Genomic DNA, 25346 nt, shown 5'->3' with positions numbered 1-25346 from the left:
CCATAGGTTAGTGGGTGCTAGGACTGTATAATCTTAATTCAGTTGGCGAAATGAGGATAAATATATGACCACTGGTGAAATTCAGCCAATGGATGCCTCATGTTCCACTCAAATTTTTACCATTAATGACATTATTTTCTTAATGAGCTTAACTAAACTAATCAGGTAACTTCTGTATTCTGTAGTGGCCAGAAAGAGATTGAAACAAATATGCAATGGGCAGAAGAATAATGAAAATATTCTCTTTATATTACATGACAAAACCTATATACTTTCCACAGTCACGACAAAATTAAACTAAAGATGTAATTTGAAACCACTTTCTTAAATTGATTTACTTTTGTTATGCTCAATACTGGTCAAATGGTCCATTGATGTAGAGGTCACAAGTTCTTGCTTTTTAATAAACCCTCCATTCCCTTGGAATTAATTTGCTCGCAGAACGCACGAGATCACTCAAGCTTGTAAAAGGCCAAAAAGAACAGGCAAAACAGAAATAATTAAGTAGTAAAAAAGGAAACGGGTTAAGATCGAATATATTAAAATGTACTAAAAATAATTGGACAAAACTGGATAGGATGCACTTGCAACCCAAGTTTGTCTCTAACTCCATCATGTAATATTTCTGTAGTATCTAAGTTAATGATATCTTGGGATAAGCCTTAACAAAGGCAAAACCTATTCAATATATATGTGAAATAAAATCTTACTTACTAATGTCCATGGTTCATAAAGGAAAAGGAATATTTGCATCTTAAAATGGTCCATTTCGACTACAGTAGAAATTTAAGGTTTTGACCCGCTCCAACCTGCCCATTTTGCTATATTTGAGGAAGAGCGTTACATGTACTCGCCTTTATCACTTCCCATTAAAGAGCTCCCACCAGCTGAATACGACCAGTATAGATTCCTATCCTGCAAATGAATAAAGCTATGTCCAAAAAAATTTAGGATATAACTAGATGTGTAGAACACAAGATATCTTAATTACCAAAATAGTAGGAATATGTTGTTTCACAAAAAGTTAAAAAATGCATATATTTATTCCAAGAAAAATCGAGTGTGATACCTATCATCAACTATCCCACATTATCGAATCAATAGACCTCACACTACATCAATGATATGATCTGCAAACTTATATCGACATACTTATAGAACTGTACATTTTCTGCATCACATTTAGGAGGTGCTTGGGATTGCTTATTTTTCGGCTTATTGCATCTTATTTTTAAGCGGATAATCAATTACAAACATTATTATAAACTGCTTATCTGTTTTATTTTGTCAGGAATAAGCATGCTTATATTTTGAAGTGAAAAGAACTTCCATATAAGCAATCCCGAATAACCCCTTACATCTGAAGTGCTAAATATAAAAGGTCGAAACAATTATCATCTTTATAATCCTAGAAAAAAATATCTGCACTTGTAAGAATTAATGAAAAAACATGTATCCACAGATACAAATTGGTTTCCTTGCATTTCTATAAACTATATGTTGTGTGGGAGACTAAGTGTAAAAGATTTCCCCCCTATATGTAAGTTAAATAATGGTTCTACATGCTTAAAAGTGCATACCATTTTTTTTTTTTTTTTTTTTTTTTTTTTGAGATTTATACGAATAAAATTGTTCTGTGAGTTTTTATTTCGCTACGCCTAGTATACAACTTTTGCGTGTTTAAAAGGGTACATGGAAAAAAAAAATTACACATTTTCTGAAATGATGTATAAAAGAATGTGCACAAAATGCCTCTTGGTAGTGAGAGCATGTGGTTCTGTACTTTGGCAAAGTATCACTTCCTTTTTGTTGATTCTTTTCTTTTCGTGTATATATAAAGAGAGTCTTGAGCCCCTTCTTTAAAAGAATGGGAACAAGAAAATTTGGACGAGTAATTAGAAGTATGGACAATAGGTTTAGTAATGAGATAATGGGAGACTGGGAACAGGAGGACGATGATAGTAGGAAGAAGGCGGCCATGGGGAAGAGGGGTTCTGGAAGTGGACAAACACTACCATTCTGCCAGGTGGAAGGGTGCACGACCGATATGACTAGGTCCAAACCATATCACCGACGACATAAAGTGTGTGAGGTTCATGCTAAGGCTCCAATTGTGGTTATTGGTGGACGCCAACAGCGTTTCTGTCAGCAATGCAGCAGGTAAACAAAATCTTGTTTTCTGTCTAGATGATAATATAAGTATGCCCATTGACATAATACTAGTATGGGTATTAGTCTCAAGTCTCAACCCTCTTACATAAAACTGGCCGCACAAAGTGCACGCCTAATATATATGACCACCTAGATCATTTTATTCAAGATTAAAAAAAAATAACCAGGCTGAACCTTTTACCACAAAAAAAAAAAAATTACTATGCAAGCACTAATTAAAGGTGGTGATTTTGACTAATTTCTTATGAATGTGTTCATACAAAGCCATCTAAGTGTATTTTTAGTGCAGAAATTTTTTTGTTATAATGAATTAAAAGCTCCGAATAGAAATACTTCAGGTCAATGCATTATCTGACCTGCCCATTTTGAGTCATGACCCATCACCTGACATGCCTATTTTGGCCATCTGATTAGCACATAATCAATCTAGTGAATATTCTGGTATATTGTGCAGGTTTCATGACCTGTCAGAATTTGATGATGTGAAAAGGAGTTGTCGTAGGCGTTTGGCTGGGCATAATGAACGACGGCGCAAAAGCTCCTATGAATCTTACGGAGAAACTTCTGGATGAGAATCTTCAAATTATGAAAGAAGATTCTTGTAATGAAATAAGACATAAATAACAACACTATTATATCGACTAGGCACGCTCCCTCTCTTCTGTCAGTCTATGGACTATAGAGTTTTACTCTACTGTCTTAACTTATATGTAATAATACTAAAGCGTTATCTATTTCGGCGCATGGCCCACAGGTGTACTTAATAAGTTCACACCGTTGCTAATAAAGGAAACCATACACCCTCCGAATACTTAATCGCTTCATTACGCAACCCATTTGGTAAGCAGTTTTCGGATTCCTGTATTACTGTTGTATAAATGAAGTATACAAGTGCACCAGTGTTTTGTTTTATCTTGGATTGCTGGTTTCATCTGTGATGTTTAGCTTTATTTTTTGGATTAAAGAACCAACTTTAGTTCTTTTATACCATAACAGAAAAATCTTAATAGTAAAAGAATATACTATCTATGATTTAATATATAGTGATGATCAAAAGTAAATAGAACAAATCTATAGACTTGTGGAAGTTTATAGGAAATATGGGTAAGTTCATAGAAATTACTGATTTTTCAAAAAGCTGATATGGCAATGTTATATACTTATAAACTATGCAGAAATCATCTTTCAACATTTATTCTGAAGTTGAACCGAAAGGGGGTTAGTGCATAAAAATCTATTGAATTCTGCTTCTTTTGCTATTGTGTGTATCCAACTTTAGATCTCTATGTGTGTGCCAAACTATATTGTTCGTTTCGCTATTGTGTATAACTTTGACCATATTGTTATCGTATGTATCCAACTTTATCATATTTTGTTACACTGTGTATCCAATTTTGATTTTGTTAATACACATATCCTTTTCTAACTTATATGACTTGATACATCAACCTTGAAAAAAATAAGAGTTGACTATATACTACAGAGGTTTTTAAAGTTGGACACACACAATTACAAAAGTAGCAAAGTTTATAATACGTCTGTGCACTAATCCCTAACCAAAATCATAACGGCTCAACATAGCATTTCATTGAAAACTGTAATATTTACTTTAATTAAGGATATACTGTTCAGGATTATATAACTTATCGACATGAGAATCAACTTTGTCTTGCATTTCTAAAAGACTGAGAAGATAATATGTACTACTTGTAAGTTGATTTTCCAACATCCATATATATACCTGATTTTAACGATCCGACAAGCAGCACAAAATTGTGAAACACTAAACTTAAAGGTGACGAGATGGGTCACTTGGAGAACATGTCAATTCAGGTGGTTTAGTACTAGTTGAAACAAACCTACCCATATTGGATTGAGTTGAACTACAAACATTTATTTGTTCATTTGTTTAAAAATATACATGAATGTGTTATAGTGTGATAACAATTTATACAAGAATATCAATATCATCACAATAATAATCTAAGTCTTTAAATGGTGGTTCATTTGTATTACAATAAAAGTATACTTTGTGTTACAATTTTAAACCAGCACGTTCCATCTTTAGCTAACACTTATTCATGAGATCCATTTGAGATAGAACACAACCCAATATATTCATAAAATGCTCTATCATAATTGTCACCACCAATGACCTGACATACTGCTGAAGTATTCGGTATCATGAAAGTAAAACTGCAGACAAATGTACATTTTCTTTATACTCTCCTATGAGCAGTGTTTTACTCTACGTCTTGATTCACAAGTATGAATTCTTAGAGAAGTATATAAACATTAAATTATGCAAATTAACAACTTTTTGAATGAGGGGTGACCAATTTCTTTCATTTGAAAATCTACACCCGAAAAGCATCCTGGCCAACATAAACATCTAAAATAACAAAAATAAGTAGAAAATGGGACTCCAAGGAAGACATGTCAAAAACCTAGGGTAGAAATGTTAGATACATCAACCGCAAAATTATTGGTGACACCCTCTAGAATCATTGTTCTTGCAAGAATCGCGTATATTACTCTCCCCTCAAATTAGTAGGGCTGGTTTCAGCTTGTTACAAAAGAATCGCTAACTCACCAGTATACGTTTGATGTTTGAAACAGCAATGCATGTCAGTCACGTACGATCCCCATGACTTTTGCAGCTGCTTCATATGTAACTATTGCGGCGGCATTAGCAGGAAATGCTCTTAGAACTGTAGGACCTAAACCTGCATAACATCCTCTAAACCCAGACCTCCTGTATATCTATATCATGAAAAAATCTAGAGTCAATCCCAACAGAAATCTATTTATGTTTTCTTCAGTAAACTATCAATCATTTAGAGGCTAAAAACACTGATCTTCATGTTACCCGACTTTTTCTCAATTTATCAATGATGTTAATAAAAGAAGTGGCAATTTCAAGTTTTCAACCCAATTAACTATGCATAGGCTGAACGGCTTACGATTCATGTGTAACTGGTTAGATCCGTAAAATAGTAAAATAACTTGAAAGCCTACGGTTGACAGGAGATCTCAACTGTATTTATAAAGCAAAAGATGAAAAGAACACTGTATAAATCATCTTAAACCAAAAGATTAGATCATTACTATAATGATATAACTTTTGTTATAATGTTTGTCTAACTATTTAGGTATAAAAAGTTTTTGAAACTGAATCTCCTAAAAGTAAAAGACGGGCTAAATGCTCTATAGTATTAGTATAGAGAATTTTTTGGTCAAATTATTTGGTGTCAGCATAGCTCAACCAGACAAACCTACATCATGTTCAGGCCAGCTCAAACCCGACTCAATATATGTCCCATATAACAAAGACTCACCTGTTATGACATGTTGCCCATCCTACCCTACCAGCCCATTTGCCACCTCTGATTTGATATAAATTTACTCAACCACGTAAAACTTCTACAGAATTCTCCCTTTATAAATCATACTTATTTGTTATTTGCGTGCAGATATTGAGATATTGAGTCCAAAAATTGCATCCATATTTCCATTCAAAAAGTTACAGAACCCAACCATTGGAGTGTCTTGTCATACAAGTATGTTTATATCCTCAAGTATTTTGAAATTTTGAATATAAAAAAAGATATCCTTGAGTGCAACACATAGGGGGCAAAAATGGAAGGCTTAGTAATTGGTCAAAATGTTTTCAGATTAAACTGGTTCATAAAACCTATTGTGTCTATCTTTTCTTTCACAAACAATTAAAATACAAATCATAAAGATGATTTACTTTCTCTGAATAACACAATTCAAAGGTTGTTACTGCTTGAGTATCTAAATTTTCTTTTAGTTTCCTTTTTAGCTAATGTATATGACACGTTAGCAATAGATATGAGCCAAAGTGAACAATTTGCACATAAGTTGTTGATATTTTCCCCTCTATTTCAACATTATGAGCATAGGGCTCAATTATCTCATGAGAGAAAACGGAATTTAATTATAAAACGAATAGAGAATACATACCGATGTAAGCAACTTGAGAGGATTTTTACTTGAGTTACTATCTGGGGTCGTTTGAATTATAGTTTTTGCAACATCCAGGGGAAGGACAGCTGTCCAAAACTGGAATTGAACATTTGAGAGAAGACACCTATTAGAGGTCAGGTGGTAAAAAAAAGTTTTAAACCTATATAATTTTGGTTCATGACTGCATTTTAATTGTGACACGTACCGCAATACCACCAAGACCTCCACTCACGATTCCGATTCCGACATCAACCAAATTTGTGTGATTATAGGAAGAATCTTTGAGTTGTAGATGCAAAGTATGTCTCAAATACTCATATGTACTAAAGAAGACAGCATTTCCAATAGATTCTCGTAATAAAGTTGTCACACCTCCTCTAAAAAGGCCCTTAACCTGAAACAACTAGGGCCCATAAGGTCACAAGTTCAAAAGACAAGACAAGTGGTGGTAATTTAAACCAGTTGACTTATGAATGGGTTAGGTTTTATCTCATCCAGGTCAGACAAGAAAATCCGCTAAAAGGATAACGAGTAAAAAGAGTCATACAGATCAAACAGGTTGATAGTCGCCCATAGTCTATATTCAGTGCATACAAGCTCCTAAATCATTTTAATCATATATAACTAATGAAGTCGTATTGTCTCTGTAACTAAATTAATTTATGCCTAAATAAAATAAGATAAGGAGACCAAAAGTATTTGTGGGTCAAGCCAACCGACCCACATTAAAAATTAACTGTTTCAACCTAAACCTGTTTGACCACCTAACCAGTCTAAACCAACAATCCTACCACCTCTAAATATAAGGATTAACATATATCTCTTACCCCTTCAGTTTTTACTGTTTCAATTGCACAATTAAGAGGGCCGCTGAATTTGCGATAGGTTGGAACCACAGAATCAGTACCTTGAATTTGCATCCTACACTGAAGAGATTCTGTTATACAATAGTTTATAAATCACACAGCATAAGTTCAACTTTCTAGATTTTTACCTTCACGAGCTCTGATGGACACAATACAAAGCTGATAATGGATCCAGCAAAAGCAGCTGAAGGAACTATTACATGGGGCTCGGGCTTCCTATTAAGATCTCCTCCCTTCAATAGAAAAACTAAGTTTCACAATAATATATAGCAGACGACAAAGATAACAAATTAAGAAATCTATTGATTTGGAACCTGCAGTGCTTGCTTTGTTTGTGAGTAAATTCCAAAAACAAGTGAACTTTCAACAGTCATCCCCAAAAAAGATGGAGTTGCACCTCGGTAAAGTCCTCTTAACTGTTAAACACATTCGATATTCAATGAATTAAACTCAAAACTAAGAACCCCACACTCCTATAAATTATGTAGCTAATAGATGTGTGCAAAACCATAAGATCATAAACTTAACCCTGGATTATATATTATTGATAACTGGTGAACAACAATACAATCCTGTCAAAGGCAGGGTATGGGATTACTGATAACTAATCAGAATAGTAAAAGTAAACAATATATTATATCTGAAATAAAAACACGTTGAAAGGTCTGCAAGTCCCCTAAAGTACACTAATCTTCTAAACTACACTAATGAATATTATGCAACTAAACGATATCAAAAATAATTTCATAGAAATATGATCACACAAGAAGTTCAGGGACATACTCCTTCAGTCTTCAATATCCTGGCAGTGCAATGAAATCCATTTTTGTACTTGAATCCTTTAGCTTCAGTATTGTGTTTTTGTAGCTTTACCTGACAAATGAAGATATCAAACATGAGTATAACGTATACACGCCTGTGAGAACATAAAATGACTATAGTTAGCACTAAAAAAAAAAAAAAAGTAAGGAAGTAAACCTTGACAGTATCAAAAGGATGACCAACAATGACTATAGATACACCTGACACCAATCCAGCTATATAATGTTTATATGAATTCTCTCCCATTTCTCTCTCTCTCACATACACACACAATATACCTTCCTTTTATATCTATATATCTATATGTACATAAAATAATAATATTCAGTGATGGAAAACCCTAATCAAAATCAAATCGGTGTTAGAGTGCACATAGCTTGACCGGGATCGAACCAGAATTCATACATAAATTAACAAAAAAAAGAAAAGTATAATGTATAAGAATAATAAGAGAAAATGTCACAAATGGTCCCTGTGGTTATTCATATTATCATTTCGCCCCCTGTATTTTTTTTCTTGGCAAATCGTCCCTTGGTTTTTAATTTTCATTGCTAGAAGTCCCTGACACTAACATCCGTTAGTTTAAGGTCTATTTACACCCTTCTTCCTCTTTCTTCTCCCTTCTTTCTCCATCCACCAACACCAAAAAATTCTGATCAAACACAAAACTCTATATCCAGATTCATGTTTCTCTTTCTCTCTACAGATCTTTCATCTCCATCTTCTTTAATTTTAACATAAAACATTTTTAATTAGATTAAACCATAAATAAAAATCCTAACATCTTACACACCACATCGATTGAGTAAAGACCTTTATCTGCTACTCTGCCTTCGGTCGCCGTGAAAATACCACCGACGCCGCCGTCTTCCGTAGCAGCAGTACCGTCGTCGTCGGTTAACTTTCCCCCTTTTACTCTTTCGTATGCATCGGACATATTGATTCAAGAAACAAACAATAAAACTCCAATATTGTTACCGGTGATCTATTTATATATCTTTATTATTGCTATAATTATTGAGTGAACTTTCATGATTTTGGTTCTTAAAGAGATGGGTATTGAATAATTGATTGAATTTGAGTGTTGGTTAGATTTGAAACTTGATTGAATTTGAGTATTGATTAAATTTTGTTACTGACAAAGTTATGGTGGTTGAAGTTGGATAGAAAATGTGTTTGTGTATATATAAGCATATAAAGTGTATATATATAGTCCCTTGGTTGTTAAAAGGACGATTATACCCTCACGTGGTATGCACGTGAGGAGTTTTAACGGGTAAAACTAACAGAAGTTAGTGCTAGGGACTGTTGGTAATAAAAATGAAAAGCCAAAGGACGGTTTGCAACGAAAAAAAAGCACAGGGGGCGAAATGATAATATGAACAACTACAGGGACTATCTGTGACATTTTCTCGAATAATAATAACGAGAGGGTCTATAAAGATGGGTCGGGTCTTGTTTCCGTTATTCAATGGATCCAAACAAATGAACCGTTATCAAGTTTGATGGGTCTCTAACCCTTTTGGTCAAAGTAAATGATCTTTGAAAAAATCTACTTTAATAGTAACTCAAACTTGCAAAAAGAAAAAAAAGTGATTAACTTTTTTTTTTTTTTAATTCTGAATCTAATAAAAGTAGTGATATTGGAAGAAATATTGAGTTAATTGAGATTTACAACATTATCTCATTATAATTGTTGTTGCAAGTAGTAATACCATATGTTTTCAAAGAATGATGTTATCGAACATAGGAAGATGCCATCACTCATCAGTAACTAAATTTTTTTTTTTTTTTTTGACAAATACTGCGGAGAAATCAACACGAAGATCCGATCCATTATTCTAATTAATATGTATTTTGATTATGGGGCTCTTTTTAAAAGTACAATAGCAAAAAGAAAAACCAATAGTAAGAATAGGTTTTGTTAGGTTACTAAACGTCTCTCCTTATAAGTAACTACTTCTACTCACTTTTAACATTATTCATCAGTTTCTCTCTCTTCTAGACACACTAAGACACACTCATCCTTATAACCTCCACTTTTAACACTATTCATCCATTATTATATTATTTCATTTTTATTTTTTTTATAAAATTAAACTAACACATTTTATTATAATTAAAACACATTTTATTATTAAAAAACACACTACAACACTTAAAAAAAAAACATAAAACACATTACATTTATTTTAAAACTTAAAAATTAAACTAGAAAACATAAATTGTGAAAAATCACATTATTAGGAAATAAAGAACTACGCATCAACATTGACGACTGCGTTCCGGAAGGTTCCAAACATGTTCAATCAGAGCATTGTAGAGTTTATGATGAGTCCTTCTATCATGCAACTCCCTCGTACATACAAAGCTGTTTTGAACACCTTTCAGACCACGTGCGAGTTGGGAGGCCAATATCAGCTATCAACTCTTCTTCAAACTATGTGAATGTGCGCTCGTTCTCTTCAACGATCATGTTGTGCAGAATCACACAACATAACATGATACGTTTTATCTTGTTCACACTGTAGGCCCGGGCTTGTTGCTCAACAATTTGCCAACGACCTTGAAGAACCTCGAATGCTCGCTCGACATCCTTCCTTGCAGCTTCTTGGTATCCCTTGAACTTGGTGGTTTTCGGGTCCATTGTGCACTTGAAAGACTTCACAAGAGTGGCCCATTCAGGATAAATACCATCTTCTAGGTAATATCCCTTTCCAAACCGGTGGCCATTCACCGAAAACTCTACTTTAGGAGCCCTGTCCTGAAGCAAATCGTCGAACAAATCTGATTTGTTGAGGACGTTGATGTCGTTGTTCGAACCAGCAGGGCCAAAGTAAGCATGCCAGCTCCACAAATCATATGAAGCAACCGCTTCAAGCATGATTGTGGGATGCCCCTTGTCGCCTCGCGTGTACTGCCCTTGCCATGTGTGAAGTCCCTCACTCAATGGTTTAACCCACAAGTGTAGAATAACAAGTCAAGTAATTACTAGATAGGACTAGTATGAAACTTCAAGTAAGCACTAGAAAGGACTAGTATTAAGATAAATATAAATGCAAGAATATATATAGCGTAATACGTACTTAAGCAATATAAAGATAAGCAAGTAAGTAAATGGTGAGACACAATGTAATTTTCAAGTGTATTCTATTTATTGATGTTAAATAAAATACAAGGTTGTTGCGGAACAAGATATTACAAAGTAAGTATCTAAACAACCTATGAATTACAAGTGATCTAATATTTGCTAAATAAACTCTTTGATCGAAATACTTAAAGTTGTGAAGTATGACTGTTTAGATCGAGAGTATTTGAGCAAAGGCACCAAATTGCAAAAGTATGTAATTTGGACGAGGAAGTGACTTGGTATTTATAGGCAAAAAGAATAAATATAATATTTTTTTTCCGTACAAATATGGTTACATGCATTTAAGGAAATTACTTTAATTCCTTAAAAGCATTGAATAAAGTACAAGAATAAAGTCACATGATAGTGACTTGTCTTCTAATTAACCAACGACCTTTACATGCGTGTAAGGCTTTTAACAAAAGACAAATGGATTGTCCAGTTAAAGGCATGTAAAGGCATAAAGTCAATTCCTCGAAATCAATGTTCAGACTTGTAAGGTCTAGAACACTGACAAGGACTCCAATCAGGAGATCTGGTAAGTCTTCCAGTGAGCTCCGCTATTTGTTAGACTTCTTTCTTCAGACTTCAGTCTTCGACTTCAGTGAGAATGTTCTTCAGTGGAAAGATCTTGACTGGAGTGAAGTCCAGTGAACAAATCTGGTGGAATCCAGATTTCTATACAAGTAAGTTGTTCACTGGTCTTCACATAATTTCTGGACAAATCTTCAGAGGGCTCCAGTAATCACGTCTGGAGCGAGTCCAGTAAATTTGGACCTAACAAATTCCCCCTATTTGTTTAGAAATTATGCAAGGATTTTCAAGCTTTTATCTATACAAGTTTGTGCTTGAAGAATCCGTGAAAAATTTGACTAAGTCTAATTTGAATTTCTGGAGAGCCACTTTATAGATCATTAGTGTTCCCAATATGTACATTTTAATTTCTAGACTTAATCTGGATAAGTACTTGTAAAAAAAATAAGAATTGCAACTTATATTTACAGACATCAACTGGAGGAAAGTTATAATTTTATCAACATGAAATAAATACAAGTACATTATTAGAGTCAGGCCTTCTTCTTTTCAGCATGCCCAGATGGCTCTTCAGTGGCTTCCTCTTTACACCTGGAGATGAAGACGAAGTAAGAGAAGTCCTTAGGCCCAGCTCCATCTCCATCAATTCCTTTCTCATCCACTCCTTGCCAATTCTCTTCATAAAGTATTTAACATCCTGGGAGACATCTTTACCCTTGAATGAAAGACCAATCTCTCTTAATTCTGACCACCCAAAAGCCCTGATTGAAGTGTCTTTTCTTTCATCAGTAAAGTTCCCTTCTTTGAAGAGTTTGACATGAAACTTAGAGAAGTTGTCATGATTTTCTGCCAGATGGATCTCAGCACCCAGTATTGATCGGACATCAGCTCTAAATTGTGACAAATGTTCATACTTTTCTTTTGTCTAAGCCCTTTTTACCATTTCATCCACTTCCCTGGACACTTTTCTCTGTTCAGCAACCTTTTGAAATTTATGTTTGTTTATCCTTTCAGTTGTGTTCAAGGGAATGAAGGTGCTAAGATCTGCATTTCTGTCATCTTTGGATTTTCTGGCTGGTGCCTTGGGCAAGCCCTTAACCTTCTTCCTATATTCATGCTCCAGAGCAGTTACATTACTCCTTACTTGTTGCTGGAGATTTTTTAATTCTTCTATTCTCTGGGCAATAAGATCCAGTATGCTCACACCATAAATTTCAGAATCATATACTTGTTCATCCTGAGCATACATGGATCGAATATAGACGTCATCCAAGGCATCCAAACACTTTTTTAGCCTGGGATCATCCTTCATCTTTTTGTAAACTTCAATTTGTACGCCCAACCTGCCAGCGTTGTAAGAATCCAGAGTCCCATGCCTGGCCATATCTAACTGGTGAGCGAGCAAGTCATCTTTTAGATTCTTCTTGAAAATTTCAATCAAGATGCACTCTTGCTCCAGTCTCTTTGCCTTGGCCTCATCAGCGGACACATATTCCTTTTCTGCTTCATCTGTTTGTTCCCCAGACACCACTTTCTTTCTTTTGAGACTTTTCATTGTGGTTGGGATGTCTGGGAACTCTTCAAATACTGGCTCACTGGCATCAGTACCAGCAGCATCTTCATCAGCTTGTCCACTGGCTTCAGTACCAGTGACATCTTCTCCAATAACCTTCTTCCAGACTTCGATCTTCTTCTTAAGATCAACAACCTTCTCTGTACCAGAACCAGAACCTTCCCCCTTGGAAGCATCTCTAGATTGAAGATGATTCCACACCTGATCCAGTGTATGTCTGTCAGCAGAGTCAAATGTTCGACCAGACACTGGAGCAATGTTGTTCACAGTTTTCCTCAACTGCATCACTTCCTTTTTAATTATTTCAAGATCTTGAGGAAAGTGGCGAGGCAACTGGGCGTCGATCATCTTCATTACTTCAAGCAGCAACCCATCATGGAGATTTCTAAGGAGAGTTTCAGACACCTCCTTAGTGATTTCTTTCAACATATGTCCCATGAACTTTCTAACAACTTCATCACTGAGGGTGCTGACCACTGAGTTTTTCTCCAGGGTTGGCCTGCTCTCCAGAGAACTTATTCTGGTGGTCAAATTCTGAACATCACCAGTCAGACTTGCCAGAGGTTGAGCAACTTCAGTTTGAATGGCAGTCTGAACACTTCTCACCACATCCTCCTTGATTCCCTGGACTGCAACTTGTATTGATTCAGAATTTCTATTTGTTGCCACAACAAGTTCATCCAACTTCTCAAAGACTATCTTCTCATTCCCAGCAAATATGTTCATTTCTGACTTAAGATTATTGGAAATTAGAGTTTTGAAGTCAGAAATGACCTGAGAAGAAGCCTGAAGTGATCTCTCCAGGTCCGCCACCTTATCAAGAAGGCCTTGGACCTCGGTTAAAGAAGAAGAGGAGAGACCACTGGAAGGATTGGTTATTCTGGTGATTGATGATACTGGCAACACCCTTGTGATATTTTCAGATGGTTGGGTGACTGCCAGTGGTTCAGAATGTTGAATTTCTGGTGCAGAAGGTGATTCAAGAGTTGTTGTTGTTTGTTCTGGAAGAGGTGTTGGTGTATTTTCTGGGGGTAGAGGAGGCATATCAGATAGAATTGACTGGGAGACAGAGTGGATTGTGCGATCAATTTCTTCTTCTCCCAGAAAACTCATATTCACATCAAAATCATTATCCTCAGACAGTGGAGAATCAACCATATCCCAATCTGGACCGGTTCCACCTGTCTGGTCCTCTACTTGTACATTCTCCACCCCAACATTTAAATCAATCTGAGCCACCTGCTCCAGATTATCTCCTTCAACCTGCCTAACTTGTTCCCCCTCAACCTCTTCAACAATTAGGGACCCATCAGCAGCCATGATGTCCCCACTTTCAGCAGTTGCTACTGGAATGACAAGAGGTGATCCAGACCCTCTTTCTTCTTCACCACTTCTATCTACTTGTACTAGGGAAGTGGTTGCTGGGGCAGTTTCCTGACCAATTTCTCCAGAATCTTGATGAGTTGATTCTGGAAGGGAGGATACCAGAACTCCGTCTCTCCTAAGACGATGAGTTCTATTCCTTGGTCTGGTGGGATTAGGTGGAATTTCAACAATATTCACACTAGGCTGCTGAAGATCTGGGGCGATCTGGGAAATAGGTTGCACCCTTTCAGTAGTAACATCATCAGCAATTTCCTCATTGTAATGAGGCTCACCAGCAACCTCCTCATCAGGTGATGATGCAATTGCATCTTCTTGAATTCTGAATTGATAAAGCATCACCGATGGAATGTCGACCTCAGTAGGAGATGAGGTCAACTGGTTGAGGTCCCTCAGATATTCACACATTGAAAAATGAGTTGTATTTACAGAGTACTCATTCTTCAAGGCCCTTCTGAATATGATGGACAAAAATCGAATGTATGGAATGAAGGTCTTCCTGCTCTTGACCTTCAATCTGTCCACCAGATCATTAAAGAAGATCTGGGCATAGTCCACCCTATACCCATTCCATAAGCAGTAAGCAATCTGGAGTTGTGTCTGGTTTATCTGATCTAAACCTCCAGAACTGCCACCCAAACACTCAACAAGATGAGTGAAGAAATATCTCCATGAATCTGTCAGCCTGCTCATATATACAGTGCCCATCCTGAGCAGCTGACCATTCTCATCCACTATTTCTGTGTGCCCCATTAACCTGCACACCTCCCTGGTATTGATTCCAGATGGAATCTCAATGGGCATTTCATTCTCATCGAAGTAATTCATCCTCAGGTCATCTCTGAGGGAATCAACAGTTATGGTGAAGTGTTTGGTGCCTTGTTTTAATGTGTAGTAGATGGATTTATCACTTTCCATGTACACAGCAGTATACCAGAATTCACAAAGATAGTCATGATACATTTTGCCCGGATTTAGGGTTAGGGCACCATAGAGTGGACTACTCAAAAAGAAGGTGTTCAACCTTCCAATGATTGAAGTTGCAAAGTGATTTGTTGAGAGTTTGGCCATCTAGTTATTCATGTTTATGCGGATGGCATCAGCAGAAAGAGATATATGATTTGCCTTCTTGACATTATCAGCAGGAGTATAATTTACGGCTAGAAGATTTTTAGGAGATGGTTTAGGAGCCATTTTAGATATATGAAAATGAAAGTGAAGGAGTTTAAGATTGAAGACAAAAATTTAATAAGAGAGATGATGATGATTGGAGAGTAAATGAAGAAGGAAATAAATGAAGGAATTTGAAGATATGGGAGTAAATGATTTTCGAGATGAAACTGAAAGTGAAGGTAAATGAGGGTATTTATAGAAGAAAGAGAAAATGGAATTCAAAACGGTAATTTTGAAAAATTTCAAAACAATTTTGATCGGTTTTGACATCCGCATTTAATGTTTCCCATCACACATAAATGTATGACGGTTGACAGCCCACAAAAATTACCGACTTGCACTTTTGGTCTTCCCAAGGTAACAAAACCATCATTTAAGTTGAAAAAGTCATGCCACGTAAGGTGAACAGTAACTGTCCAGATGAAAAATTTGTAAGGTTGGCATGCACTATCCTTAAGTATTAAAAAGAAATGATTTGACACATAAAGACTCATTTTAATGCATCTGGAGGTTGACTGGACACTCCAGTTTTACTGGTGGATTAGGCTAGTAAAATATGCATTAATGGTACACTGGAGGAACACTCCAGTAAGTACCCAGATTTGACCATTCTGGTAATCCTCAAACACGCACATCAATTAATATAAACAAATGAGAGGGACACATTTACAAAGCAACTGAAGTCACTTCAAACATGCACATCAACTTATCCAGTATTAATGAGAGGGACACATTTACAAGGTACTAGAAACATTTTTCAGAAAAATTTGTCCAGTGAGAAAATAAATTAATAAATTCCCCTTGAAACTTAGATATATAAAAAAAATGTGGTCTGAGTCTTTCCCCCTGGAATGGTGATCCATAAATCTATCAGTGCAAAGATAGTATCACAAAGGCGTTCGATAGCTTTACTGGTATAGATTTATAAATCTGGAATCAAAGAACCCTGCCAGTGTCACAAAGGCGTTCATAACAAGGTTCCAGATTAAGGGTTCAACATTCCCAACTCACTGACAAGATTTTGAAAAGTTTTCTCATCCAAAGGTTTTGTAAATATGTCAGCAAGTTGTTTATCAGTGAGAATAAAGTGGATTTCAACATCATTTTTTATTACATGATCGCGAATAAAATGATACCTGACATCAATGTGTTTCGTCTTGGAATGCATGACTGGATTGTTTGAGATAGCAATGGCACTGGTATTGTCACAAAAGATAGGAGTCTTTGAATACTTAATACCATAATCAAGCAACTGGTGCTTCATCCAGAGTATCTGAGCACAACAACTGGCTGCAGACATATTCTGCTTCAGCAGTGGATAAAGAAACTGAAGTTTGCTTCTTACTGGTCCAGCTCACCAGTTTGCCACCAAGGAAATGACATCCACCAGTAGTGGATTTCCTGTCTATCTTACAACCTGCATGATCTGAATCTGAATAACCCATTAGATCTAAGCCTGAGCCTTTGGGATACCAAAGACCCAAACTGGGAGTACCCTTAAGGTACTTCAAAATGCGCTTTACAGCCGCCAGATGAGATTCTTTTGGGTTAGACTGATATCTGGCACAAAGACATGTTGCAAACATTATATCTGGTCTACTGGCAGTTAAATACATTAGTGAACCAATCATGCCTCTATAGGCAGTGGTGTTCACTGGCTTCCCATCAGGGTCTGAATCTATTGTTAAAGGTGCAGAAATTGGAGTTGATTTTGAAGGTGAAGAATTCATATCGAATTTTCTTAAAATATCTCTAACATATTTTTCTTGATTAATAAAAATACCATCACTGGTTTGTTTAATCTGGAGTCCAAGAAAAAATGTTAATTCACCCATTAAACTCATTTCAAATTTTGAAGACATGATTTTTGAAAATTTCTTGCACAAAGATTCATCAGTAGAACCAAAAATAATATCATCAACATAAACTTGTACCAACAGAAGATTACCTCTTTCACGAAGAATAAATAAGGTATTGTCAATTGCACCTCTTTTGAAACCGTTTTCTGATAAGTGTTTGGTCAGAGTATCATACCAGGCTCGAGGGGCTTGTCTGAGGCCATACAGTGCCTTGTCCAGACGATATACCCAATGTGGATGCTTTTCATCAATGAAGCCTGGAGGTTGCTTGACATAAACTTCTTCTTCTAATTCTCCATTCAAAAATGCACTTTTTACGTTCATCTGGTAGACCTTGAACTTATGATGAGCAGCAAAGGCTAAAAACATTCTGATGGCTTCTAATCTTGCTACTGGTGCAAATGATTCTTCAAAGTCAAGATCTGTCTGTACGTACCCTTGTGCCACCAATCTGGCCTTATTTCTGATCACATGACCATCTTCATCAACCTTATTCCTGAAGACCCATCTGGTTCCAATTGGCTCTTTCTTGCCAACAGGAGGAGGAACCAGATTCCAAACTTTATTTCGTTCGAACTGGTGAAGCTCTTCTTGCATAGCTATCACCCAGCTTGGGTCATTCATTGCCTCGTCAATCTTCTTCGGTTTAATCAGTGATAAGAAGCTGACGTATAAACATTGTTCACTGGAGGCACTTCTGGTCTGAACCCCTCTACTGGAGTCACCGATAATCTGGTTGATTGGGTGAGCTTTTGTCCACTTAGAGTATTGACCAGGATTGTTTCTTACAACAATATCAGTGCAAGAGTTCAATTGATTTTCTGGAGTAGAATCTTGCCAGACAACTTCGGTATCTTCATCAGAATCTGTAAGATTACGATTTGCATCATGAAATTCTTCATTTAAAGGCACTTCTTGGATGACTGGCTCAAAATCAATTGAATCTGATACTGGAGGAGTAGTACGAACATCTGATCCAATAACAAGTTCAGAGGGTAGTTTGAAACTTATTGAAGGATAGAATGAAGTATTACTGGAAGGTTTTTCAAATTGCACTGGTTCCAAGTCAGGATGACTGGAAACATCTTCAGATGAATCTTTATTGTAGTTGATAGGATCAGATTCACCAAAGATAATTGGACTTTCTGGGGGAGAATTAAGGGTTGGCTTTTATTGATTGCTTCATTTGACTCATCAAATGTGACATGAATTGACTCCTGGACCTTTTCCAGTCTTTTGTTGTAGACTCTGAAGGCTTTGCGAATGGTTGAATATCCTAAGAAATATCCTTCATCAGCTTTGGCATCAAATTTGCCTAACTGACTGGAGTCGTTCAGGATGTATACAGGACATCCAAAAACGTGAAAATAACCAATATTTGGTTTTCTATTTCTCAATATTTCATAGGATGTCTTCTTGTGTCTCTTCACATATACTGAGCGATTTTGAGTGTGACAAGCAGTTGCAATTGCTTCAGGCCAGTACATTTTAGGAAGACCAGATTCAGCAAGCATACTCCTAGCAGCTTCTTCTTTCTACAACTCCATTCTGCTCTGGAGTGTGTGCCGATGAGAAATTCTGGGAGATGCCAATGTCAGTGCAGAATTTCTCCAGAGTTGCATTCTGGAATTCTGTTCCATTATCACTTCTTAACTGATACACTTTTCGCTTGTATTTGAGTTCAATTTGCTTGATAAGAGCGATGATTTCAGCAGCAGTTTCATTCTTTGTCCTAAGAAATATTACCCAACAATATCTGGAGTATTCATCAACAACTACCAGGGTATATTTCTTACCAGCACGAGTCTGAACATTCACTGGACCAAAGAGGTCCATATGAAGCATATGAAGAGGTTCAGATATGCTAAAATTCTGTTTTGTCTTGAAACTGGTGCGTTTCTGCTTCCCCATCTCACATCCTGGACATGGCCTTTCCTTTTGAAGGAGACAGAAGGTATCCCATCTGCAAGTTGTTTTCTGGACAACTTGTTGATATTTTGAAATTTAAATGGGACAACCTTTTATGCCATAGCCAGTTTGTGTCTTCATCAGCCTTGGTATAGAAACACTGCTCTGAAGGAGAGCTTTCCATATCCATCACGTACACATTCCCTTTTCTGGGAGCAATCAATACTACCTTCCAATCCTTATTAAATACGATGCCTTGAGAGATGTTAAATAACACCTGGTAGCCATCATCACACAACTGGCTCACACTTATGAGATTATATTTCAACCCATTTACATAAGCCACTCGTCTGAATTTGACTTGACCATTATTCAGAACACCGTATCCCTCAGTCTTTCCAGAACCATCATTTCCAAAAGTAATGGAGGGTCTGTCTGAAACTTCGAACTCCTCCAGCAGGGTCTTACATCCGGTCATTGTCCTGCCAGCAACGCTGTCAAGATACCAAATATGTTTCTTTCGATTGCCCTGCACATCCACCAGATTATTAGTTTAAAGGTTTGTGAACCCATCGACTGATGGGTTCTCTGGGCCCACAAGGATGGATCCCAGCTGGTATCTGGTTGATTTCACTTTCAAAAATAGTGGGTTTCTCAGTAAACACCACTGGAACTGACAGTTTTGAAACCTTTTTCTTTTTCTTGTCAATAGGTGTGCTCGATTTTTCTTTCTTAGAAAAAGGTTTTGTATTTTGTTTAGGGCCAGATGAAGTACCCTCAAAATTGTTAATTCTTGCATTACAACTTTGAACTTGACGAGCTAGTAGTTGAAACTGACTCTCCAGCTTTAACAAAATATTTTCTTCAGATGACACCATAGCCTTTCCAGTTGACTGTACTTTTGGCTTAGGTGGAGGAACAACATTCTTCTTTTTCTGAACTTGGGGTTCTTTAGAAGATGATTGAGGCAAAGGTTTATTCTGCTTAACCTTCTTGACTGGAGCATTCATTTGTGGAGCTCCAGTCTTAACCTCAGACAATTGAACAGGAGGAATAATACAAGTTTTGGGTGTTGTTGGTTCATCATAGATAGTGCTAGGTTTTAACACTTCAGGCAGTCGGTCAACAACAGATATTAATGCAGCAGCATTAACATCACCCCCCCAGATATGCACGCTTTTGGGATGGGTACTGGTTACGTGCAGCATCATATGGTTTCTTGGTCTCAAGCCATGACTGGATAACATGTTTTTCTTTTGATAAAAGATTTTCCAGTCCTTCTTTTTCTTGGACCAGTTGTTCAGTAACCAAAACTTGTGCTTTGAAAGCAAGTTCAATATCTTGCAATTCTTTTAACTTAGATTGTAAGTTTGTCATTTCAGAAAAATCTGTTTCAAAATTATTTGACATTTTTGAACGAACAGTTTCCACAAACATTAAATCAGAGTTTAAAGCTTCAGCAATGTCCAATTTTAATTCAGGATCAGTTTCTTTGTCATAATCTATTACCTCTTAATGACAATGTCCACCCATCTTCCAGATGTGACATCTTCTTTCACCAGATGCTCTTCATCAGCTAGAGCCATATAACAACAATCTCTTTCCTCTTCATCATCAACTGATGATTCATCAGAGGGAACCCATTCTTCTTTTGCCACCATGCATTTATTATTATCTTTTTCTGCCGACATGAGAGCAATTTGAGCCTTAAGCGTTTTGTATTTTAATCTGTAGCTACCATCAGGCTTGTTATACGAAGTTGATGGACCAGATTGTGAGACAAACTGATTGGACTTGCACTCTTTCATGAAATGACCTTTTTTAGCCACACTTAAAGCATGTCAGATTGGTCTTGTCAGTGGAAGAACTGGGTGCATTGTGTCCAGTGGGTCTGTTAGCTCTGGCTTTAAAACGGTTAAACGTTTTAGCCATCATAGCTATCAGATCATCACTATCAGTTTCATCATAATCTGGAGATATATTATTCATGACTCCAGAATCCATTAATTCATACATCATCTTCTTCATCGAAAATACATTCTCGGAAGACATTAATGCTGTACATGGTGGTTCAGTATGACTAACCACAGGGGAACTACTGGAAGCATGATTAATAGCATCTTTTTCTGCCTCAATTCTCTAGGCTTGATTCTCTTCAGTGAATCTGAAGGCTCCATACAAAGATGACAGAGTATGGGAATGCAAGGTTTTACCTTGTCTCAAGACCACAATCATATGAGACCATTTTGAAGGAAGAATATCACAAATTTTTCAAGAAGTATGTCCTTGTCCTTTTCTACCCCAAGCCCTCTCAATTGGTTTATGATGGACATAAATCTGGTCTAGGTACCAGTTAATGATTCATTGGGTAGGGCAAAAAATGACTCGTACTTCTTATTCAAAGCCACTTTCCTGGTAACAATAGTATCATCACCACCTTCATACTGGTTCACTAGTTCATCCCACATGCTTTTGGCACTGAGATAAAGCACTAGTGTGGGAATAAGAGCTTCAGGAACGGCCCCGAGGATCATGACTTTTAAGGTAGTGTCAATATTGACCAATCTCCTTTCCTCTTCAGACCAGTGTTCCTCTCTCTTTTCCCTCCCAGATCTTGCTCTAGTTGGATCAAGAAGTGGATTGAGAGGACTTCTAGGAATATAGGGTCCTTCATTTAAAATTTTAAGCATATTCCTCTCAATACCAGTAACATGTAATAACATCCTAGCTTTCCACGTGCCAAATTCATCACCATTCCCACTGAATTTGGGAACAGGAGTGTTTGAGTAGTGCACATGCACGTGTGGAAAAGCAGGAATAGGAGGTGGTGGTGGTGGATTATTGTTAGTATGGTCATTGGTTTGTTCAAATCCATTTATGGGTGGAGGTCCACTGTTTAAAGGGTTTCCTTGTGTATTCTCTGGGTTGGCCATCGAGAGAAAGTAGATCTAGGCAAGTATGTTAGCCTTCTGCTCTGATACCAATTGTGAAGTCCCTCACTCGATGGTTTAACCCACAAGTGTAGAATAACAAGTCAAATAATTACTAGATAGGACTAGTATGAAACTTCAAGTAAGCACTAGAAAGGACTAGTATTACGATAAATATAAATGCAAGAATATATATAGCGTAATACGTACTTAAGCAATATAAAGATAAGCAAGTAAGTAAATGGTGAGACACAATGTAATTTTCAAGTGTATTCTATTTATTGATGTTAAATAAAATACAAGGTTGTTGCGGAACAAGATATTACAAAGTAAGTATCTAAACAACCTATGAATTACAAGTGATCTAATCTTTGCTAAATAAACTCTTTGATCGAAATACTTAAAGTTGTGAAGTATGACTGTTTAGATCGAGAGTATTTGAGCAAAGGCACCAAATTGCAAAAGTATGTAATTTGGACGAGGAAGTGACTTGGTATTTATAGGCAAAAAGAATAAATATAATATTCTTTTTGCCGTACAAATATGGTTACATGCATTTAAGGAAATTACTTTAATTCCTTAAAAGCATTGATTAAAGTACAAGAATAAAGTCACATGATAGTGACTTGTCTTCTAATTAACCAACGACCTTTACATGCATGTAAGGCTTTTAACAAAAGACAAATGGATTGTCCGGTTAAAGGCATGTAAAGTCATAAAGTCAATTCCTCGAAATCAGTGTTCAGAGTTGTAAGGTCTAGAACACTGACAAGGATTCCAGTCAGGAGATCTGGTAAGTCTTCCAGTGAGCTCCGCTATTTGTTAGACTTCTTTCTTCAGACTTCAGTCTTCGACTTCAGTGAGAATGTTCTTCAGTGGAAAGATCTTGACTGGAGTGAAGTCCAGTGAACAAATCTGGTGGAATCCAGATTCCTATACAAGTAAGTTGTTCACTGGTCTTCACATAATTTCTGGACAAATCTTCAGAGGGCTCCAGTAATCACGTCTGGAGCGAGTCCAGTAAATCGGGACCTAACACCATGCCACCGATAGTTCCTCCACCCCTAATGCATGCAATCTATGCTACCAAGCATACCCGGAAAACCATGAACCTGCTCATGTTTAGAAGTTAACCGCTCGATATCTGCTTCTGTTGCCCTTCTCAAGTACTCGTCACGATATAGGTGTATCACACACTTGCAGAAAGCGTCTAAACACTGGTACCCCGTATCTTGCACCATTTTCAAGTACTCTTCCAAAGCATCAGCCTTATAGCTATACGATAACTGGCGTATTGCAGAAGTGCATTTCTGGAAAATGTTAAAACCGGGACGACCAGAAGCATCTGTCGCCCCTTTGTGGAATTACTGAAAGTGCTTTGGTAGCGGTTGAACGTTGTTAGAGGAGTGTATATCTCGCGCTATGTGGATAAACATTTCCTTTCGCATTCTAAACCTTCTACGAAACATGTCGGGTGGGTAAGTGCAGTTAGGCGCAAAGTAATGATCGTATAAAAGTTTTGCGGCACCAAGGTGATCTCGATGGATCACCCTTCTAGTCAACTTGGGTGCTGAATAACTTTAAGCTGCTTGGCTCTGGTTTTCTTCTTCGTCAAAGATAACGCTAAGACAAGTGCCTATGGCCTCGGGATTGAAAACTGCATTCATCTGGGAAACAACCCGATTGATTGATTCGTATTCGGTTGATTCGTAATCAGAGCTAGAGGAAGAGGATGCTGATGAATTAGACATTTTTTTGTGATTGAAATGATTTGAAAATGAGTGAAGTATGTATGTTTGATAGTGTGATTTGAAATGATAGTGTGGAAGTGGTTTAAATAGGAGTAGGAAAAAAAAAAAAGAAGCCAACTAGCCGTTGGATTTGAAAAAAATGTTTTTTTAAAAATATTAACGGTATACTCGATAGAGACCCACCACCACCACACGAAGTTGCGTTCAAAAACGGAAGCAACCACCGGACGCCGGCCTAGACGCAGGCTGTGCTACGAACGTCCAGGCACGGCCCGACGTCGGACGCATAGGAGACGCACACCAAAAGTGCTATAAGCACGGGCCTAAATACTAACGTTACTTTACATTTGAGTGGGGTTTAAGTGTATGACCTAAAAAATGGAAAGCAAGCCACTGATTTATATTAGTGAAAATTTGAAATAGGTGTTGCGTGAGAGAGAGATATGGCCAAGATCATCAATTGTGTAACAAATTCTTGTTTCCTGTCTGATATCGCCTATTTTATAAATATTAATTCAATGCGATATATTTTTCTTGTTTAACTAATGCTTATTATGATCGACTTTTAACGATTAATATATAATCTATTGGATTGTAGGTCCAAACAATCAATGATGAGACAAATGAGTTAAAAGATCACTTAAAAGAGAGTGATTAGTTGTTTGCAGTAACTATACATCGAATATAAATGGGTCGAAATTTCCAAGGAGCTAAATGCATGTCCAACATTCTGACTATCATGTGGGCTGTAGACAAATAATTAGCCACATTCATAAATGGGTTATAAATTTGTGATTTTGGAGCACGTGGGCTAGAGTTGGAGAGAAAAAAAAGCCATAAATGATTTTTTTTGTCCATTTAGGTGTGAGCCGGCAAGCCGCCAAGCCGTCAAAGCGGTGCTAAAATAGGATTGTAACATCCTTTAAGCGATACATAACGTCATATTTAAATGACATGGGTCCCTTTTGATCTATATTTAAAATTTTAGTTTCCTAATACTAATCAAATTTTTTATCTTATATCCCATCACGTATTCACAAACAAGCCATTGGAAATTTGGATGATTATCTTGAATCTTTCATTAGCTAAATATTGGTAGATTCCTTACAGAATACTTTAGAAAATGGGACAAGTGCCCCGGAATACAACTTACTAATACCGGAAAGTTATTGTGGGTTCGAACTCAAGTCCAGCTTTATTTTATACAAGAAACCCGGATAAAATGGTTAAAATGTAGCATGTAACAGGCTAATGA

At 36.7% G+C, this 25346-nt stretch overlaps 3 protein-coding genes across 3 annotated transcripts; 1 reads left to right on the top strand and 2 right to left on the bottom strand.

Annotated features, from left to right (window-relative positions):
* Nucleotides 1–1852: 1852 nt before the first annotated feature.
* LOC122581659 (squamosa promoter-binding protein 1) lies at nucleotides 1853–3084 on the top strand. The gene is made up of 2 exons (XM_043753905.1): nucleotides 1853–2160; nucleotides 2627–3084. Exons 1-2 carry the CDS (start codon nucleotides 1868–1870, stop codon nucleotides 2742–2744), a joined length of 411 nt encoding a protein of 136 aa, XP_043609840.1. The 5' UTR covers nucleotides 1853–1867; the 3' UTR covers nucleotides 2745–3084.
* A 1379-nt stretch (nucleotides 3085–4463) lies between these two features.
* On the bottom strand, nucleotides 4464–8232 carry LOC122582458 (mitochondrial arginine transporter BAC1). Its single transcript, XM_043754849.1, has 8 exons — nucleotides 8007–8232; nucleotides 7812–7901; nucleotides 7343–7444; nucleotides 7157–7261; nucleotides 6990–7088; nucleotides 6368–6556; nucleotides 6160–6258; nucleotides 4464–4935 (listed from the first exon to the last, which is right to left on the bottom strand). Exons 1-8 carry the CDS (start codon nucleotides 8094–8096, stop codon nucleotides 4801–4803), a joined length of 909 nt encoding a protein of 302 aa, XP_043610784.1. The 5' UTR covers nucleotides 8097–8232; the 3' UTR covers nucleotides 4464–4800.
* Nucleotides 8233–10290: 2058 nt separating this feature from the next.
* LOC122583245 lies at nucleotides 10291–24091 on the bottom strand. Its single transcript, XM_043755669.1, has 3 exons — nucleotides 23963–24091; nucleotides 23453–23650; nucleotides 10291–10614 (listed from the first exon to the last, which is right to left on the bottom strand). Exons 1-3 carry the CDS (start codon nucleotides 24089–24091, stop codon nucleotides 10291–10293), a joined length of 651 nt encoding a protein of 216 aa, XP_043611604.1.
* Between the last annotated feature and the right edge of the window lie 1255 nt (nucleotides 24092–25346).

The sequence above is a fragment of the Erigeron canadensis genome, chromosome 9 (genome assembly GCF_010389155.1).
Source record: "Erigeron canadensis isolate Cc75 chromosome 9, C_canadensis_v1, whole genome shotgun sequence".
NCBI lineage: Eukaryota > Viridiplantae > Streptophyta > Magnoliopsida > Asterales > Asteraceae > Erigeron > Erigeron canadensis.
The sequence above is the reverse complement of the archived record's forward strand: the minus strand, read 5'-3'. Positions and strand labels throughout refer to the sequence as shown.

What these genes read in the sequence shown, in the direction of transcription:
- LOC122583245 (XM_043755669.1), bottom strand. Translation starts at nt 24,091, where the DNA reads ATGTCTAATTCATCAGCATCCTCTTCCTCTAGCTCTGATTACGAATCA. An exon ending in CCATAGGCACTTGTCTTAGC is followed by an intron (nt 23,651 to 23,962) that starts GTTATCTTTGAC and finishes AACATTTTCCAG; the next exon opens with AAATGCACTTCTGCAATACG. An exon ending in TAACTTCTAAACATGAGCAG is followed by an intron (nt 10,615 to 23,452) that starts GTTCATGGTTTT and finishes GATTTGCTTCAG; the next exon opens with GACAGGGCTCCTAAAGTAGA.
- LOC122581659 (XM_043753905.1), top strand. Translation starts at nt 1,868, where the DNA reads ATGGGAACAAGAAAATTTGGACGAGTAATTAGAAGTATGGACAATAGG. An exon ending in TTCTGTCAGCAATGCAGCAG is followed by an intron (nt 2,161 to 2,626) that starts GTAAACAAAATC and finishes TATATTGTGCAG; the next exon opens with GTTTCATGACCTGTCAGAAT.
- LOC122582458 (XM_043754849.1), bottom strand. Translation starts at nt 8,096, where the DNA reads ATGGGAGAGAATTCATATAAACATTATATAGCTGGATTGGTGTCAGGT. An exon ending in GGATATTGAAGACTGAAGGA is followed by an intron (nt 7,445 to 7,811) that starts GTATGTCCCTGA and finishes TGTGTTTAACAG; the next exon opens with TTAAGAGGACTTTACCGAGG. An exon ending in AAACAGTAAAAACTGAAGGG is followed by an intron (nt 6,557 to 6,989) that starts GTAAGAGATATA and finishes TAGTTGTTTCAG; the next exon opens with GTTAAGGGCCTTTTTAGAGG.